The sequence below is a fragment of the Nerophis ophidion genome, linkage group LG05, assembly GCF_033978795.1.
Source record: "Nerophis ophidion isolate RoL-2023_Sa linkage group LG05, RoL_Noph_v1.0, whole genome shotgun sequence".
NCBI classification, from domain to species: domain Eukaryota; kingdom Metazoa; phylum Chordata; class Actinopteri; order Syngnathiformes; family Syngnathidae; genus Nerophis; species Nerophis ophidion.
The window spans coordinates 55,820,654-55,841,442 of NC_084615.1; the positions used below are offsets into that span (position 1 = coordinate 55,820,654).

General features: G+C 39.2%; 2 protein-coding genes across 9 annotated transcripts; one reads left to right on the forward strand and one right to left on the reverse strand.

Annotated features, from left to right (window-relative positions):
• Nucleotides 1–244: 244 nt before the first annotated feature.
• zgc:113425 (uncharacterized protein LOC541425 homolog) lies at nucleotides 245–11,031 on the forward strand. 8 transcript variants are annotated; one of them, XM_061901546.1, is made up of 7 exons: nucleotides 256–651; nucleotides 3,520–3,579; nucleotides 7,533–7,664; nucleotides 7,734–7,880; nucleotides 8,016–8,073; nucleotides 8,123–8,304; nucleotides 10,727–11,031. In XM_061901546.1, the coding sequence occupies exons 1-6, from the start codon at nucleotides 487–489 to the stop codon at nucleotides 8,260–8,262; spliced, it is 702 nt and encodes a 233-aa protein (XP_061757530.1). In that variant the 5' UTR covers nucleotides 256–486; the 3' UTR covers nucleotides 8,263–8,304; nucleotides 10,727–11,031. The 8 variants fall into 8 exon arrangements, with proteins under 8 accessions (XP_061757535.1, XP_061757530.1, XP_061757532.1 ...); XM_061901548.1 differs by having other exon boundaries at nucleotides 10,730–11,031; XM_061901547.1 differs by having other exon boundaries at nucleotides 8,123–8,285.
• rab33ba (RAB33B, member RAS oncogene family a) lies at nucleotides 10,947–17,967 on the reverse strand. The gene is made up of 2 exons (XM_061901544.1): nucleotides 17,496–17,967; nucleotides 10,947–14,444 (listed from the first exon to the last, which is right to left on the reverse strand). Exons 1-2 carry the CDS (start codon nucleotides 17,703–17,705, stop codon nucleotides 13,950–13,952), a joined length of 705 nt encoding a protein of 234 aa, XP_061757528.1. The 5' UTR covers nucleotides 17,706–17,967; the 3' UTR covers nucleotides 10,947–13,949.
• Between the last annotated feature and the right edge of the window lie 2,822 nt (nucleotides 17,968–20,789).

Sequence of the window (20,789 nt, forward strand, 5' to 3'; positions counted from 1 at the left end):
GTTCTCAATTTTAATTAAATTCTGGGGGGATTCAGGGCAGATTTTTTTGGGTGAAAGACTGCCCTATTGCAAGCCTATTTTAATATAATTTTACTCGGTATGTATTATTTCTAAGTTAAAGGAAACGAACTGCTTTATTTCATTACGTGTGTTTACATACTTTATTTTCCATTCACCTAATATTGCAAATTAAATGGTTTTGTTTTGTTAGCCAAATGGGATTGGGCCGTGAAATCCTGACAGTCTAAAACCAGGGCCAAGTCTCATTGTCACGTGACTGAAAGGCAGGTGAATGATTAAACTTCCAACAGACTGAAACGACTTTTATTTTACTTTACGCCTTCCTAACTGCCCTTCGACTTCCTTGTGGGCGTCAAAAGTAGACATAACATGTTTAACCTTAGAGGCACGTATCGTATTTAGTATGTTTTAATTTATAGCATAACGTAATTGTTTTTTTTGGAGCGAGGGATTATCGTGTTGAAGATGGACCGATACAAATACTTCATGTTCAACCAAAAGAATGTGCTTGTCCTCGGCGTGCTCCAAGTGGCTTGTGCTGCGCTCTGCCTCATATGCGGCTTCATGGACGCCGTCTTCCGCAAAGATACCCCGCTGAGCACCACCAGGACGCCGGTGTGGGGCGCAATGGTGAGTACCGCAACCTGTTCATTGTGTTGTTAATGGTAATAACATCATAAGGTTACAAACTGAACAATAATCGTGATTTACCCTGAACTATTTAAGATGGTTTTGATCACTTTCAACAAGCACACACAGGTGTCAAAAAGTCTGAAAATAATGTGTCAACAAAGTATAATTTCTTCTTTCCATTATACTTGTTCAGCATGCAGTTGCTTATCTTTTATTATTACATATAATCAGTGACGTGCTGTCCGGTGAGGCAGTGCCTCACCTGCCACCAGGTGGCTTAACCATGAAATGTTCCAAAACGAAGTAATACGATTAAATAATTTTAATATATCTCTTCTGGTTTATGCTTTCTATTGGATTTTGGTGTGGTTTGATAATTTTCATGGTCAAATTTGCGGAAATTCCATGTTTCCTGATCAAAACAATTCAGCAGATGAGAAGTGAGGCAGACACAGGCAGTGCCTCCACGGCTACAAACAGTGTGTATTGGGCGTGCATGCGAGGGGGCGCATGCTTGTTGCCGCTTGGAAAAGGCAGGTCTTAAGGCAGCAAGTACCTCTGGCTCAAGGGAGGGGGCGATATATTGTCAACTTGCAGTTCAATGCCTCAGCATTACTCTGACCCGCCACACTGGGAGAAGTGGGGGCGCTCAAGCTAGCAGACACAGGTCTCTCCAGCGGAAAAAGGCATTTTTTTTCTTTTCTTTTTTTTTTTAAACCATACTTATAACAAACATGGCATTTTTATTAGAGTAAGCCAGCGTTTGTGGGTGTTTTTTGTCAGATGCAAAAATATGGTTTAATTTCTTGGAATGAAATTGAATTAAATAAATGTTTCGGCCAATATAGAGGATTATATACTGTATCCAAGATGAAATACTTCTCTAAACTGGACTTTAGGACAAAATGAATGCGATCATACAAAGTACGTTGTCAAGGAGGATACCTATTGCTGCTTCAGATACAAATACAAAAAGGTAATATACACTCACAATACATGATTTATTTTGTTAAAAGCAAATGGGAACACAAAGTATTTAATAACAACTTTATCAAAACATTTTTGGACAATTTATCATATCATAATATCATCATGATAACGTTTTTATGAAAGCGAATAACTCCCTTTTTTCCCTGTAACTCTAATGTGCAACTTAAATCAACAATGACTAGAGCTGCACATATGAATTTAAGTACAAAAAAAAAAGAAGAAAAAAAAGTATGGATGCAATAAATTAGAGCCCCTAAAGGGACATGGATGTTTTGCGAAATCTCGCAATACTTTTGCTAGATCTCACAATACTTTGGCGAGATCTCGCAATACTTTTTGTGAGATCCTGCAAAAGGTTTTTTTCTTATCTCAGTGAACTGGAAGTAAAACAGACACAGCGATGGTAAACCGGAAGTGAAACAGATACAGCGATGGAAGAGTGGCCTACCCATCATTGTGCTCTGTTGTGTGACCGTAATACGATTAGATGTCTCTCGATGTTAGGCCAATACTAAAATAGAAATCAAACTTCTTCCAAGGATGATGGGTAGATCTCGCAAAAAGTATTGCGAGATCTCGGAAAACATTGTTTTCCCTCCATGTCCCTTTAGGGACTCTGTAACAAATACATGATCATTCTTTCCAAACAATATTTGAATTATATCATTGTATTTATATATAATATATATATATATATATATATATATATATATATATATATATATATATATATATTTGTACAACTCTTATTTTTTTGTGTTAGAGTGATTGGAGCACATATTTGTTGGTCACAAAAAACATTCATGAAGTCTTGTTCTTTTATGAATTTATTATGGGTCTACTGAAAATGTGACCAAATCTGCCGAGTCAAAAGTATACATACAGCAATGTTAATATTTGGTTAAATGCCCCTTGGCAAGTTTCACTGCAATAAGGCGCTTTTGGTAGCCATCCACAAGTTTTTGGTGGAATTTTTGACAACTCCTCTTGACAAAATTAGTGCAGTTCAGCTAAATTTGTTGGTTTTCTGACATGGACTTGTTTCTTCAGCATTGTCCACACATTTAAGTCAGGACATTGGGAAGGCCATTCTAAAACCTCAATTCTTGCCTGATTTAGCCATTCCTTTACCACTTTTAACATGTGTTTGGGGTCATTGTCCTGTTGGAACACACAACTGCGCCCAAAACCCAACCTCCGGGCTGATGATTTTAGGTTGTCCTGAAGAATTTGGAGGTAGTCCTCTTTTTTCATTGTCCCATTTACTCTCTGTTATGCACCGGTTCCATTGGCAGCAAAATACGACAACCACCATGCTTGACGGTAGGAATGGTGTTCCTGGGATTGAAGGCCTCACCTTTTCTCCTCCAAAAATATTGCTGGGTATTGTGGCCAAAAAGCTAAGTTTTTGTTTCATCTGACATCACATGGACACAGACAAGACCTTCTGGAGGAAAGTTCTGTGGTCAAATGAAACGAATGTATACACATACATGTTTTATATTTACATATGTGTATATATATATATATATATATATATATATATATATATATATATATAACATAGAGAAAATTATCATAATGGCTAACGGAGAAATATTTGCGGTTCATTACGAGACATACTTAGACCTTGCTATCTAGAGACATTGGCCCCGAATACATATTACACGTATACAGGAACAGCTATTTTGCAACCCGATTCACCATCTGAAGTTTTTTATCCAGAAAAGATAGGTTTCACTCTATTGTGATGCAAAATGACAGCTGTTAAAATTCATTAATAAGCAGTAGAAAATGGATGGATGGATAAATCACTTTGTGTAAACTTACGGTAGTCTGTTTGCCATCTTACTCCTGGTTGTGAACTTTTTTCAGATAATGGCTTGTCCTGCTGTTCTGGCTTTATTTGCTTCTCAAAGAAAAAACTCGATACTGGTAAGTGTCCTGTTCAGTAGGTAGAACCAAGTCATCTGTAACTGGCAGCTCAAAGGAGCATCGACAAGTTATCATTGCAAGGCATTAGGTATGTAATGATTATCTGTATTAATGATCACAGACTGGTGATACGGCCAGGTCCGCCTTAACATAAAGCTGAGGATGTTTAACTATATACAAGAAACATTATTGTCATTCTTTCATTACAAATGTTATACCCTGAAGTAAATTTGTATAATCATTAGTGATGTGAATCTATTGACTACTCACAATTCAATTTCTTTCAGATTCTTTAAATGATTTGATTCCGAATCGATTCTTCATTTAACAAACATAATTCTCAATACAAACTGATTCTTACAATATATAACCGTATTTTCCGGACTGGAAGTCGCTACTTTTTATCCTAGCTTTGAACCCTGCAGTTTATACAAAGGTGCGACTAATCTATGGATTTGTTTTCGCTAGCAGCTAAATATTGGATTGGATTAAGGAGAAAAATCAAACAATGTACTAAAATGATCCACTTTAAGAAACTGTTAAAACGCAAAGTGTTTACAAAGTACAAGGAAGAAGTATTCTGATAAACAGCCAAACTTTATCAAAAAACAAGAGTCTTTTCCTTAGACTTCGACAAACTTTATTGATCCACAAGGGAACTTGTTCCACACAATAGCTCAGTTAAAAAAGGATGGAAAGGCTAAGAATGTAAAGCAGGGGTGGGCATTACGTTGATCGCAAGCTACTGGTCAATCGCGGAGGTTGTGTCAGTCGATCGCAAGCCAGGCATTAAAAAAATAGACATAAAAATGAGCAATCATCAATCTTTACCAAGACTTCACTTTCGTCAGTTGTTTGACATTCTCGGCACCCGAGGGTCTTGTGAGATGACGCTGACTGCTGCCAGCTCATTATCAAGAAAAAAAAAATCACTGACAGAACGAAAGGAATACTTTTTATTTCAACAGACTCTTGGGCCGTACCTGCTATCAAAACTCTAAAGACCGACTGCACAGTTCCTGTCTTCACCATAAAAGACCTGCTTCATCCTGCCTGTGCTAACAAAATAAGAGTCTCAGAAAGCTAGCTTGCACAAGCTAGCAAGCTATGGAGTTTGATTACGATGTATTTCTATTAAAGTTGTAGCACCTTTCCTGCTTCCGGCGCCCAGACCGTAGTAAAGGAGCGTAAGGGAGACACTTTTCCAGGCCCAAAGGATTCTCGGGGTAACACCCTTCACTTTACCTGGCAGTGGGTCTTCACAATTCCGGACTACAGGGCAAAATGAGGAGTCCAGCGATTAGTTGAAAATCGTGACTTTTTATTTACATCTTACACACAGTCAAAATTCCACACAAAAACACTAGCCACTCCCCCGCCCTCAGCGACCGCTCCCTCTCCTCTCTCGCCCACACACTCACTGACGTCACTCACCTGCTGTCAACACATTAAAAGGCCACACACACATATGCTACTCTCATAAGAAAGTGTATAAAAACGAATGTGGAAGCTGAACGAATGAGATGCCAAAAACCAACCACTTTCATGTGGTATTGGACAGAAAGGAAGACTTTTTTTCTCCTCCATTTGAAAATGCGGACGTTATCAGCACCACTGTGATTCTAATCAATGCAAGTCATCATAATCAGGTAATACACCAACCTATAGTCTTGTCTTCATGAAAGAAAGGAATATATATGTGTTAAACATGCTTGTATTATCATTAAACACCATTAACTTGTTAACAAAAATGTTTCTTTCATAAATAAATAAATATAAATTATAAATATGAATGAGGTAGATTTCCTCAACTTGGTCAATTGAAAAGTAGCTCGCCTGCAGAAAAAGTGTAAGCAACCCTAATGTAAAGGATAATGCAGGTATAAAGTAGGCTAAAAATCAATCTAATTAAGGATGATTAAACACATCAATGACTTGACTTGATCAGCCGTTTTACCGGGAACAATTTAGCTATGTAAATAAACATTTACAAAATCTTTCTATGCAAATATCTAATTTCACACCGTACTGGTATATATGTGGGGCTAATCCACTTAAAGATCTATATAATGCAATCGTTGGGGTCCATAAAATCCAGATGACGTTATTACCAACCAATCAGATAGACTTGACAGTTCTGCTTAGTAGGCCACGCCTAAATAGAATAGAATAGAAAGTATTTTATTGATCCCTGGGGGAAATTCATCACCACAGTTTGCTCACAATAGACAATAATAATAATAAATCATTTAGTATGTATCATATATTACAGGGGTCGGGAACCTTTTTGGCTGAGAGAGCCTAGAAACCAAATATTTTAAAATGTATTTCCGTGAGAGCCATATAATATTTTTTAACACTGAATATGTCAGGCTTGGACTTGGTCTTGGTTTGTTTTCCCGAGGTGCAAAGCGAATGGAGTGGAAACGGCGTGAAGGTAAAGACATCTTTAATGTAACACTAAAACTAAAAACAGGAACCAACAAAAAGCGCGCACCATGGCGGTACAAAAAACTGGGCTATGAAACAAAAGACTAGCACAAAGGCTATAAACTACAAACATGAAACAAAAACACTTGCGCAGTGGCATGAATAACAAAAACTTACGTGGACAAAATGGACAGCATTGCAAGGCATGAAGCAGATAATCGAGGGCGTGAATGAGGTGCAGCAAGGGTAGCGTGTGTGCATGTGTGAAGATCCCAGGACGAAGACAAGAAAAAGAGTGACTTAAATAGCTATGATCATTAGTGAAAACAGGTGTGAGGCTGAGAACAGGGACGTGACAGGTGAAAACTAATGAGTTGGCATGGAAACAAACAAAACCAGGAAGTGCAAAACGTGACTGAATGTCCAAAATCAAAACATAACATGACAAAACAAAACATGATCCATAGGTGTGACAGAATAGAACTAAATGTGTGCATTTTTAAGTAATACCAACATTTTTTGAGTATTATAAGTCTCTTATTCTTTTTAATAACAATGTTATTCTGAAGCTAACCAATAATAAATCAAATACTTATTACCGTTAATGCGAATTCTTGAACAGGTGCGGTAGAAAACGGATTGATGGATTAAAATGCATGAGAATGTTTTATATTTTGAACATTATTTTTAACACTGTGATTACCAGCGGAATTATTCATTACTTATTGTGTTAAGCAATGTCAGCTAAGATTTATCTGAGAGCCAGATGCAGTCATCAAAAGAGTCACATCTGGCTCTAGAGCCATAGGTTCCCTATCCCTGATATATTATATATATAATATACAATATATGAATAATATAAATATGTCCTACATATATTCTACATTTAAGTGCAATCAAGAAGGAATATATGCATTATACAGTCTGATAGCTGTCGGTATGAAGGACCTCCTTTGTCGTTCCGTGTTGCATTTTGGGAGTCTGAGCCTTCCACTGAATGTGCTCATTGTCTCTGCAAGGTCCGAGTGTAATGGGTGGGATGTGTTGTCCATAATGGCTAGGAGTTTTGCTTGACTTCTTCTCTCTGACACCACCGCCAGAGAGTCTAGCTCTACTCTCACCACATTACTGGCCTTCTTTACCTGCAAAATAATGAAGAATACTGCAAATGACAGTCGAAATATGTCAGTTAAAAATTCCATCTAATAATATTGGAAAATATTGTTTGACTACAAGAACATTTATGAACAAATTATGTCCGTACAGCCATTGGAATTTACTTTTAAAATACATACAAAAAAACAAATTATAATGTGAATACCTTAGTAGTAGGATCAATAATGTTAATAGCAGTTTATAACCTGCAGCAAACGCATTGGTAACCCATAAAATATGATATGATCTCAAAGAGCAACTGTAAAATGCAGTCATGTAAATTATCAGTGCACATTGGACTAGGATTTTTTTTTTTAGTCAAATCAATATTGCATATTCACTATCATTTCCCTGCTGTGTTGCTGCAGGTGAGCGTGATGGTGGCGGCAGCGGTGCTGTCTTGCGTGGCTACTGTGTTTGTTTTGGGCTACGCTTGTCTAACACTGACCTACGGAGAGGAAGATAAAGAGGTCTTCCACCACCACGACAGTCCTGAAGTGGTAAAAACAAGAATAATCTTGTTGTTTTAAGTTAAGCAAACGACAAACAGGCGTGTTGTCTCGACACAGACGTTCGTGCTGCATAGGATGGTGAAGGGCGCTAATGCCACCATACTGCTGAGCTGCTTCGTCAGCCTGCTCATTTCTTCTCTCATCGCCTATGCGGGTTGCTGTAGTCTCCCCCGCTGTGGATGCTACGACGCTCGGACCGGACTTGTAGGAACAAATACTGTCTCTATTGTAGTCACTGTCATGTACCTTCACAATAACAATACTCTCAGTCTTATTTCTAGTTCTTTTTAGTCTTGATGTAGGCCTCGTTCATGTGCTCACTTCTAGTGTGCATTACAGGAGACGCTGGTTCCACAGTGTGACCCAGGCGATGCTGAGATGGTGTGTACCTGGCAAGGTAAGGTCACCGCCATTGTTTTGAAGACGGGATGTCAACCATTAATTAGTCTGTCATGCTGTTCTTCTTACAGCTGGTAGTGACGACAGGCTCTTCAACTCCCCTTTTCAGTCTCCTCCAGACTGTGGGAAAACACAGGAGGATTTGGGAGCATCCTCTAAACTGCCGCCGTACAGCAGATTGTCCTGAGACTGATCTTGTGACTTGATGACGTGAGATTGTTTTTAACAAGTAAATATGTAACCACCAAGCTCTGATAGGAATGTTGACTATTTATTCTGGGGTTCTACCTAAAGCAGGGGTGTCAAACTCATTTTAGATCGGGGGCCACATGGAGAAAAATTTACTCCCAAGTGGGTCGGACTAGTAAAATCACGGCACGATAACCTAAAAATAGAGACAACTTTAGATTGTTTTCTTTGTTAAAAAAAAAAGAACAAGCACATTATGAAAATGTACAAATCATAGTCTTGTTTTATTTAAACTAACTTGTTGCGGTTAATAGTGTTCTACCTTTATTTGTTGTTATTTATACTTTCTGAATAAATGATGTGATAATGTTCATCAGTCCACTCAACGGGGTTAATTTTTAATCAATGAAGATAAAAAAATTCAATAAATATCAAAGTACAGGATGTTATTCATGTAGTTTACTCACTTTCCTCGACTGATTTACTAACATCATGTGGTTTATTTTTTTATTTTTTTACATATTTAGCATAATCTACATAGACATCTAGTGAACACATTTAGAACAGCAGTTTCTTTCATTCAAAAATGTTGCCTCATTTTTATACTTAGCAAACTCATCCCGTGGGCCGGATAAAACCTGATCCTTACGTTTGACACACCTGACCTAAAATCATGTATGGATTGTTTATTTTTTGGTACCTGGAATACCTCAAGCTTTTGGCTATTTGGTATGCTTTAGGTTGCAAGCAAAAATTGGGTTTAGGAGCCTCCCCACCATTTAGTGTAGCAAATGTCACAGTAAACCAAGTTTACCCAAGGAAAATCCGACTAAAACATACGGGACAAGCGATAGAAAATGGATGGATGCATGGAGCATGCAGTCTTGCTCACAGTTTCTAGCTAGAGATAGACATAACTTGGAATGTGAAGAAAGAGAGTGAGTGTGGAAGACAGTGCTGAGAAAAATAAGTGGGTGATATTCATTGAATTAGAGAAATAAATCATCAAAAACATGAGGAGCTAACTAACTTGGTGAAGCAGTTGGAGCAAAGCACTGCAAGTCTGCACCATACTGATAGAGAAGTGTCAGTAGTGCCAGCCAGAGTGTCCAAACAGCGGACATTTATCCATTATAATATGGAGAAGCTACTGATGGTTTATTTGATGAAGAGAAGGGGTTATCAAAAAATGTAAGGAATGATTATAAAAATTATATCAAATGCTTGATATATAATGACACATTACATATTAGTTTAGTATTTAAAGTTGAGTTAACACGAATGAGCTTTTGCACCATACTCTAATTTTTATTTTAGTTTCACCTGTAATGTAGTGTTTATCAATAGATTCCGTTGATTTTTTTACCGTTAATGTCATACTGTCAGCCGTGACTCTCTGACAAACACACAGTTGTCTCTGACCTCACGGCTTCACAGAATCAAAATAACATCAGATTTGCTTTAATAATACGTGCAATAAAGTTTTATCTACAGATTAATATTCACACCCAGCTAGGAAGAAGAAGCTGTTGTAGCGTGCAAACACACAATACATCACCATGACAACACAATGTGCCTGCATTGATACGAACTTTTTAAATTTAAAAAATGTTCTCTCTTTTTAACGGATTTCAATGACATTCACAAGTTAGTAAAACTTAATGTTCCTTCTTTTTTCAGAACCGAATAAAAAGTTGTCATGGTAAATAATTAACAACGACCAGACCTAAAGGGGACCTATGATTACTTTCTTTTTTTTTTACTTTTAAAACCATTCCTTGTGGTGTATGAAAAATGTTTAAGTTAAAGTTAAAGTACCAATGATTGTCACACACACACTAGGTGTGTTGAAATTTGTCCTCTGCATTCGACCCATCCCCTTGATCACCCCCTGGGAAGTGAGGGGAGCAGTGGGCAGCAGCGGTGCTGCGCCCGGGAATCATTTATGGTGATTTAACCCCCAATTCCAACCCTTTATGCTGAGTACCAAGCAGGGAGGCAATGGGTCCCATTTTTATAGTCTTTGGTAAGACTCGGCCGGGGTTTGAACTCCCAACCTATTGATCTCAGTATCACAAGCTTTGTGTTTTAATTTTGCTCCACAGTCCGTATTTAACCTGTTTTTTTAGTCTGTCTGCAAGCTGGCTATTTGCAGATTGCAACTGAAACCATGACCCTCTTAGAAAGTATCACATTTATCTTTGAAAAAATTTTTATTTTTTAAATTTGTATCTTAAAGTTGACACCACCATTTTTCCCAGACATTAAAAAAAAACCTTCAAAAACATTGTACAGATGAATTGGTTATATCATTAAGTACACCCGCACACGAGCAAGCATAAAATTAGCTTAATAAAAAAAGCTGCTTTGGTAGAATTTACTGCCACTGTTATGTGCATGCAGAGTTGATATGAAAATAATGCTTTATCTTACCTTTTTTTGTGTTTCCTCATTGCCTAAAGCAGAGGAGAGGATCTTCTCTCCCTCTGGTTGAGAGCTCGACTGTCCAAATAAGGACTTCCATCTCGCCTTGACTCATCTTGTAGCCACTTCAAAATCCTGCAAAAAGAAGCATCCAAAACTGCATGCAAGCTCACGTCTAAAGGAACGTCATGATTTGATACTTTGACATTGTCTAACACGAATATCAAACTTCATGACATGCTTAAGTCAAAAAAAGAGGACTTCAATCATATTTATTCACTTCTGCAGCACAGATTCTTGCAACAGTAAAAACGATCAGAAATAAACCAAATGGGAGTATTAATGGCTGTTATGTTTTATTCCTGCATTCATGATTATTTTCTTTACTCATTCTTTGTATTTCTGTAAGTACTTAGAGTAGCTGTTTGCAACTTGCCTGAAGATACATTTTTCAAACCAAAAAAAACCAACATAACACCACCTGCTAGTTTATTACTATTGGTAGTTCAACATATACTTTCTAAATGTGTATATGTTTGACAATTAGAGGGATTAAAAATTGTTCGTTGGTCTGACGAAACCCAGTAGGCACAAGAGATTAAAACGTTGACAACTTGTTGAATTAGGTCCTGACATTGAGCAACTCAAACCTAACTTACATACAACATGCTTTTTGACAATGTTTAATCAATGTTGGTTCTGACATTGATTTGACTATTGAAATTTGGTCATTTCCCAAACTAAAACTTGAATCCAACGTTGGGCATTAACTCAATTTACCTCAGGGCATTCAATCGATCGCAACTGGACTGTTTTGTTTATCTTAGAAGACGTCTCGCCGTTCATCCGAGTCGACTTCATGTAGTAGGACTGATCTGACCAATCTAAGTCTATGAGCACCAACTGATGAAGCCGACTCGGATGAGAGGCGATACGTCTTCTAAGAAATACCAAACAGTCCAGTTGCAATCGATTGAATGTCCTGAGATAACAATCACCTTGATGATCGAGAACATTTATAGACAACTCAATTTACAAATACAACTATTTTGCAACATTGTTTCGAATTCCTTTTTAAAAGGACCTGTATGTATCATCAACGTTGTATCAATGTCTTGTATCAGGTTTGTCGCTCACCACCGTCTCGTGCACACACACAGCGCGCACATACACGAAATCAGTCCAAGAGCAGCAACAAATAATTTGCAGTCATGTTGTTGTTCCGATAGAATATACATTCAATGATACTGAATACTGTGGAAGGCGATATGATTGAACTATTATTGTACCTTTTCATACAGTATACATTTTTATAAACATGTGACTATTTAATATATAGAATTTAACAGAATTGTAGTTGTCAATGTAGTCTTTTTTGTTTATTGTTCATACATGATTATTTACCCATATATCCATTCTTACCGCGTCCCTTTCGGGGAGCCTATCCCAGCTGCATTCGGACGGAGGCGGAGTACACCCCGGACAAGTCACCACCTCATCGCAGGGCCAACACAGATAGACAACATTCACACACAAGGATCAATTTAGTGTTGCCTGAGTGCACCCCTGGGTGCACCCCTCAAATCCCACCGGGTGAAACCCATACATTGTAACAGCCAATACGAACACACATCTTTACATAACTTGTGGAACAATAACACATTGTTTCTTAATATCTAATTATAAACATACAGTATATGTGCTGTTTTTTTGTTGGTTGTGTTTTTTATGCACACACTTAAGGTTCCCATAGCCAAATCTACTTTTGGTCACTAAGAGCAAAACCCTAAATTACCGTAATAAATTAAAATCTGTAAAGTAGGAATTAATTGTAAATGCAATATCTTTGTAGCTAAAGCATTAAGAAAAATCTGTTTACGACTTTCTAAATATGTTTTGCATCATTAAAACCATCTATACATGAGGTACAGTAACGCCCACATAGTCACAAGCTATGAAACTTTGAAACACAATGTGGAGAAGGACCACTGTATTACAATACTCACTACAGCCCCTAGTGCATGTAGTTCTCAAACTTTTTTCACCAAGTAACACCTCAGAAAAAACGTTGCTCTCCAAATATCACCATAATGACCAATATTAAAATACAGTATTGTAAGTATGCATTAAAAACAAGGCAGAGTCTTTATTTAATAAGTATACTTATTATTTTAGGCCACTGTAACATTACACACAGTTTGAACAGTAACACTGTTTAGAGTGTTTTATTTTCCTATATTCAATCAAGTGATTCTTTGGCGTACCACTAATGGCAAATATACCACAGTTTGTGAATCACTGCCCTAATGTGTTATACTAGTAATAGTAAAAACTGAAATGGGGCCACACAAAAAAACCTCTTAAGAATCACACAAAGCCTAGGGGCCCTAGTGTGTGCATGTGTATTTGTGTGTGCGTTACGTGGAACATAGTTAAGGTGCTTAAAGCCGGAAGAAGGCAAAATATAAGGCTTACAACACTTTGGAAAATGAGCACCCTCTAGGCAGCCATGTAAAGGTTGTAAACAGCCCTTTCAGGCTACTCAGTGTATTTGCACCTCATTATTTAACAGTTGTTTTTTTTTTGTTTGTTTTTTAATTACTTGGGATTCTTGCATTTATTCCTCAATGTTAATTACAAATTATGTACATAAAATATACATACAGCAAAGCAGAGCAAAAAAACTCAAAAAATAAAGCTTTTGTTCTCATAATAAATAACCACATGCCAATAAAAAACATTGTTGCATCAATCTGTATGATACAAGAATAACTAGTGTAAACAAACTGAAGCTCCCTTCAATCAGGATAAACAACATCTTGAAGCTGAAGACAAACTAGCATGCAAACCGATAACTTCTGGCACTTAATTGGAAGGCTCTGTCTTGACTACAATGACGAGAAATATATCTTTGGACTAAAAATCTAAAAAGCAAATGAAATGTGTACGTTTTGTTAATTACTGTGGCGGAATCCAACCTCTGTGGGCACTTTTTTAGTGAGAAGCAGAAGATGCTTGGCTGACGTGTACTGTGTCTTACACTCCAGTCAGAAAGGAGGAAGAAGTGAATGTTTAAAGCTTGTCAGAGGCCAAAGAGCACAAGTCACAGTTAAATTGATTTATGACCACGTTGTCACACTCTTCTCCCTTCAACCTAAACCAGTTCTACCCAAACAACAACACAATGTACGGCATGTTTTTATGGCTTTAAAGAACAAGTCTATGTCCTCATGATTGTCTTGTTGAGTCGTGTCCATCAAATCAGCAGCTGCTGCAGGTCCACCCTTGCGACACATCAGCTCCGTCCTCTCTTCTGCAGCTCAGTTTGATGCTGCTTCCTGATCCCACAGGAGGCTGGCTCAACACCAGAGGCTTCTGAGACTTCAGCTTGTGAGCCACAGTCATAAAAATGGCCTCCACGTGGTCACTGTCACCCGTGCTCAAGCCCCCCTGACTGTTGGGGTTCTTAGCTGAGGTCTCGAACAACGGCATGGAGTGAGAGTCTGCAAACTGTTGGGCCACGTCTGTTCCCACTTGCACACCGTCTCGGAGATCGCACTTGTTCCCCACCAGGATCCTGGGCACCTCCGTTCCCAAAGCATGCTGTTTGCACTCCTCAATCCACGCTGGGAGGCTGCGGAAACTAGCAGCATTGGTGATGTCATACACGAAGACTACTGCGTGCACGTTGCGGTAGTAGTGCTGCACCATGGACTTCCTGAAACGCTCCTGGCCCGCTGTGTCCCACAGCTGGATCTGTAGAAAAAATATATATTTTATTACACACATTTACATGTGTTACATAGACTAGGGTGTGGTTAAGAGGGGAGGAGTATATTCCTGCGATGAGGTGGCGACTTGTCCAGGGTGTACCCCGCCTTCCGCCCGATTGTAGCTGAGATAGGCGCCAGCGGCCCCCGCGACCCCAAAAGGGAATAAGCGGTAGAAAATGGATGGATGGATGGATAATACTTGACTTTCAGTGAATTCTAGCTATATATATATAAAAAAAAAAAATATATATATATATATAAAATAAATATTTGAATTTCAGTGTTCATTTATTTACACATATACACACAACACTCGTCTACTCATTGTTGAGTTAAGTGTTGAATTGTCCATCCTTGTTTTTCTAACCATATGCATGTACAGTAGATGGCAGTATTGTCCTGTTTGAGAGTGTCATAAACATTGCTGTTTGGCAGACGCACTGCTTTATGGTAGACGAAAAACGGACTGCTGTTGTTGTGTGTTGTTTTACCGCGCTGGGACAATAAACCCACATCAGAAACAAAAATTCGCCCTCGATCATTCTACAGTTATAACGTCATTGGGCAGACACTCTCTTAATACACGTCACTCAGGTCCGCATGGAGCTGGAGGGGGCGTGGCCTTCAGCTCCGCCTGAGTTTCGGGAGATATTTTTGGGAGAAAATTTGTCCCGGGAGGTTTTCGGGAGAGGCGCTGAATTTCGGGAGTCTCCCGGAAAATCCGGGAGGATTGGCAAGTATGCCGTAGCTCAACGGCGTCAAAATGTAAACAAACGCTGTTGGTGGATCTACACCTAACATCCACTGTAATGATACCAAGCACAGTAGCGTATCTAGTCGATACTACTATGTTTACAAAGATATTGCCCACATATGCGGTCCTCTCCAAGGTTTCTCATAGTCATCATTGTCACTGACGTCCGACTGGGTGTGAGTCCCACTGGGTGTGAGTTTTCCTTGCCCTTATGTGGGCTCTACTGAGGATGTCGTTTGAGACACTAGTGATTTAGGGCTATATAAATAATCATTGATTGATTGATTGATCTGTGTTGGCCTTGTGATGAGTTGGGGACTTGTCCAGGGTGTACGCTGCCTTCTGCCCATGTGCAGCTGAGATAGGCTCCAGCACCCCCCGCAACCCCGAAAGGGACAAGCGGTAGAAAATGGGTGGATGGATGGATGGAATGAAAAATGTATTGTAATATTGTGTAAAAAAAATGAAGAAAGAGTTTATTGACTATGTGGTCGTGCAGGAAACATTTAATATGAAACGATGAAACGGAACAAAAATACTGACCCTGTATCGGTTTGGTACTGGCTCGATACCAACATTTCTTGTATCGCCCAAATATCCATCCATTCATGTATTTCTACCGCTTATTCCCTTTGGGGTGGCGGGGGGCGCTGGTGCTGGTTCTTTTCTTAGTTTATTTCGAACATGACATACATACAACATTATACATCAGTTAATTTCATCATTTCGCAATACACAATACATCATGTCCAAAAAGGAGTACGAAGAAGCAAAGCTTATTTAATCCTACCCCTTTTCCACTTCAGAGCGCCCACAATATATACATTCATTCACTGACCTTCTTTACAGCAAAATATCAAAATAGCAAAATGACATCTGTGAGTGAGTAACACAGCAGTTTTCTAACATGTACTTAATTATATCAGTCATTATTAACATACTAAGATGAAGAATATCTTATTTTCAATAAGTTTGAAAGTGTTTCTCATAGTACTTCTTCATTGTACTTTGTAAGCACTATTAATTTAAACATCCTCTTAAACTGGGTCATATCAGTACAATGTTTAACTTCTTTACTTAATCCATTCCATAATTTAATTCCACATACTGATATGCTAAAAGTTTTAAGTGTTGTACGGGCATACAAATGTTTTAAGTTACATTTTCCTCTAAGGTTATATTCCTCCTCTTTAGTTGAGAAGAATTGTTGTACATTCTTTGGTAGCAGTTTATAATTTACTTTGTACATCAATTTAGCTGTTTGCAATTTTATCAAGTCATCGAGCTTTAATATTTTTGGCTCAATAAATAAAGGGTTTGTATGTTCTCTATATCCAACATTATGTATTATTCTAATCGATCTTTTTTGTAACACAGTTAATGCACATTTGTAGTTGTTTCCCCATATTTCTGCACAATAACTCAGATATGGTAACACTAGCGAGCAGTAGAGAATATAAAGTGATTTTTGGCCCAGGACGTATTTTGCTTTATTCATTATTGAAATATTTTTTGCCACCTTATGTTGTATGTTTTGTATATGAGATTTCCAGTTCATTTTATCATCTATTAATACTCCCAAAAATCTGATTTCTTTTACCCTTTCGATGTCTATTCCATCTATTTGTATTCGTGTCTGATGCTCTTTTCTACTGTTACCAAATAATCTGAGCTACAATCGGGCGGAAGGCGGTGTACACCCTAGACAAGTCGCCACCTAATCGCCCAACTAACAATAACATAAAATCATTGCGAAAAGAAGAACATTTATATGAACGAATCTTCCATGAACTTGCTGTGTATTTCATAACATTGTTGATTTTCTACAATTAATTAAATAGTTCAAATAACAGCAATACAATGTTAATGTTTGACATCCATCCATTTTTTACCGCTTATTCCCTTTCGGGGTCGCGGGGGGCGCTGGCGCCTATCTCAGCTACAATCGGGCGGAAGGCAGGGTACACCCTGGACAAGTCGCCACCTCATCGCAGGGCCAACACAGATAGACAGACAACATTCACACTCACATTCACACACTAGGGCCAATTTAGTGTTGCCAATCAACCTATCCCCAGGTGCATACCTTTGGAAGTGGGAGGGGGCCGGAGTGCCCGGAGGGAACCCACGCATTCACGGGGAGAACATGCAAACTCCACACAAAAAGATCCCGAGCCTGGATTAGAACCCAGGACTGCTGGAACTTCGTATTGTGAGGCAGACGCACTAACCCCTCTGCCACCGTGAATTTACATGTACCACTAATATTAAAGTATTTACTTTGATTTTCTCGCCGTCAATGTCCACCAACCGCTCTCTGAAGTCCACCCCGATCGTGGCCTCGGTCTTCTCCGGGAACTTGCCGGCACAGAAGCGGTAGGTGAGGCAGGTCTTCCCGACCCCCGAGTCCCCGATCACGATGATCTTGAAGATACGAGTCCTTGGCGGAGGAAGGACAGATAAGTCACCAGAAGAAATACTCTCCGCCATTACTCGCTGGCAGGCTGCTGGGTGAGCAACAAACTCTCCTTTTACAGCTGCTCTTACAGCCGGTTGGCCAAATAATTCTAAATAAACATTACAAAACAAGCACTATTTGTAAAAACATGTATCTCCACACGTCATTAACTCTGCCTTTTGTTTGCGGTCATTACCGATGTATATATTTAAAACCTGATTATGATTGTTTTTATTCCTGAACCACCCAGCCACGTACAGCCTTACTGTGGTCAAAATCTCGCGAGATGAAATGTTGCGTTCAGGGAAAACGGAAACCACCTCTGTAAAACTGACCCCTGAATAGCAGTGAATATCCCACTGTAAATGTTATACATTTCATTTTACTGAACAAAAAAATTAAAACATACTGCCAAGCTGTTTATATACTTATAATTTAATTCACTGAATTCCGATTTTTAAATAAGGATTAAGAAGTGATATGGATAGGTAGCTATTTTCACGTTACATCCCCAAAATATATATTTTTTAATTTGAACAAACAATAATTAACATACAACAATAAAGCACTTCCAATCCAATTAATCGATTAACAACAGGTTAAGCAATTTACACATCAAAATAAATCAAACACAATCCATCCATCCCCTCGTTGCACCCCCGTTGCATTGGGGCAGAAGGCGGTGTACACCCTGGACAAGTCGCCACCTCATCACAGGGCCAACACAGATAGACAGACAACATTCACACTCAAATTCACACACTAGGGCCAATTTAGTGTTGCCAATCAACCTATCCCCAGGTGCATGTCTTTGGAAGTGGGAGGAAGCCGGAGTACCCGGAGGGAACCCACGCAGTCACGGGGAGAACATGCAAACTCCACACAGAAGGATCCCGAGCCCGGGATTGAACTCAGGACCTTCGTATTGTGAGGCACATGCACTAACCCAAGTTCCACCGTAAAACGCAATCAACATACAGAAATAATTACAAAAAAAAGTAAAACTAATAGAGACTGCTAATAAACTAAACTGAAGTTAAATTGGTAAATGGTTGTACTTGTATAGCGCTTTCCTACCCCTTTTTTTAAGGAGCCCAAAGCGCTTTGACAGTATTTCTACACTCACCCATTCACACACACATTCATACACTGATGGCAGGAGCTGTCATGCAAGGCGCTAACCAGGAATCCATCAGGAGCAAGGGTGAAGTGTCTTTCCCAAGGACACAACGGACATGACTAGGATGGTAGAAGGTGGGGATTAAACCAGTAACCCTCCGATTGCTGGCACGGCCACTCTCCCAACTTTGCCACGCCGTCCCCAGGGCTTAGGGGTCTCTTAGCATTACACATTTTCCAAATCTTAACTACTATTTTTTACTTATAAATCCAATGACAAGAATGCATGTCACTTAAAAAAAAGTTTTATATATAATTGTTTTTTTTTTTATATTAACAACTCGGGAGGAGCCAGGTGAGGTGGTTCGGGTCATCTGGTCAGGATGCCACCTGAATGTCTCCCTAGGGAGGTGTTTAGGGCACGTCTGACCTGTAGGAGGCCACGGGTAAGAACCAGGACACGTTGGAAAGACTATGTCTTCCGTCTGGCCTGGGAACGCCTCGGGATCCCCCGGGAAGAGCTGGACGAAGTCGCTGGTGAGAGGGAAGTCTGGGCTTCTCTGCTTAGGCTGCTGCCCCCGTGACCCGACCTCGGATAAGTGGAAGAAGATGGATGGATGGAACTATTTCTATGGGGCTGTCTATTACAAATATGCCTCTTGGGTCTCGCACGCCAAATTCCCCCCCCCCTACAAAAACCTTCCCCCCGGAAGAAATTTGGCGTGACAGCCCCTCAAATGCTTGAAGGACCTCAATGAGGGTGGAAGGACCTTAAAGCAGCCCACGCAGCTGCCTGTTTTAAAAGCAATATAATTGGCTGATTGTCATTGGTGAAAAATAACGATGAGGAAAAAATATTAGCATTCCAGCATGCTAACCTTTCAAGCTATTTTTGATTCGCTAATTTTGCAGCTGTAACCCTTAAAGGCCTACTGAAACCCACTACAAGCGACTACGCAGTCTGATAGTTTATATATTAATGATGAAATCTTAACATTGCAACACATGCCAATACGGCCGGTTTAGTTTACTAAATTGCAATTTTAAATTTCGCGCAAAGTATCCTGTAGAAAACGTCGCGGAATGATGACGCGTATGATGATGCGTGCGCGTGACGTCACCGGTTGTAGCGGACATGTTCTCCCAGCACCGATCATGGCTAAAAGTATTCTGTTTTTATCCCATATTGATTGATTAATCGATTGATACTTTTATTAGTAGATTGCACAGTTCAGTACATATTCCCTACAATTGACCACTAAACGGTAACACCCAAACAAGTTTTTCAACTTCTTTAAGTCGGGGTCCACGTTAATCAATTCATGGTAAATGGCATAATTACACAGTATTCTGGACATCTGTGTTGCTGAATCTTTTGCAATTTGTTCAATTAATAATGGAGACTACAAAAAGAATGCTGTTGGTGGAAAGCGGTGTATTGCAGCTGCCTTTGGCAACCAAAACACAGCCGGTGTTTCTTTGTGTGTTGTGAAGCTTTAATATGGAACAGAGCGGTCAAGCGAACATGTTTCTCTACCACATGTCAACCAGCAGGTTTCGGTGAGAAAATTGTGGTAATAAGTCGGCTCTTACTGGAGACATGAGCGGAGATTGTGTCGTTCCTCCTGCAGTTGTCAAAGAGGCAGCTGCGACTTTCTTGACTCCTCCATGGCTTCCATCAGAGACACTGGCGGTCACCGCACCCCTCCGACTTCCAGGTACGACTATATAATCTTACTAAAACACTAGAAACACAATAAGAAGATAAGGGATTTTCCAGAATTATCCTAGTAAATATGTCTAAAAACATCTGAATCGCTCCCACTGCCCTCGTCTTTTTTTTGTCCTTTTAGTCTTTCACTCTCACTTTCCTCATCCACAAATCTTTCACCCTCGTTCAAATTAATGGGGAAATTGTCGCTTTCTTGGTCCAAATTGCTCTTGCTGCTGGTGGCCATGATTGTAAACAATGTTCAGATGTGAGGAGCTCCACAACC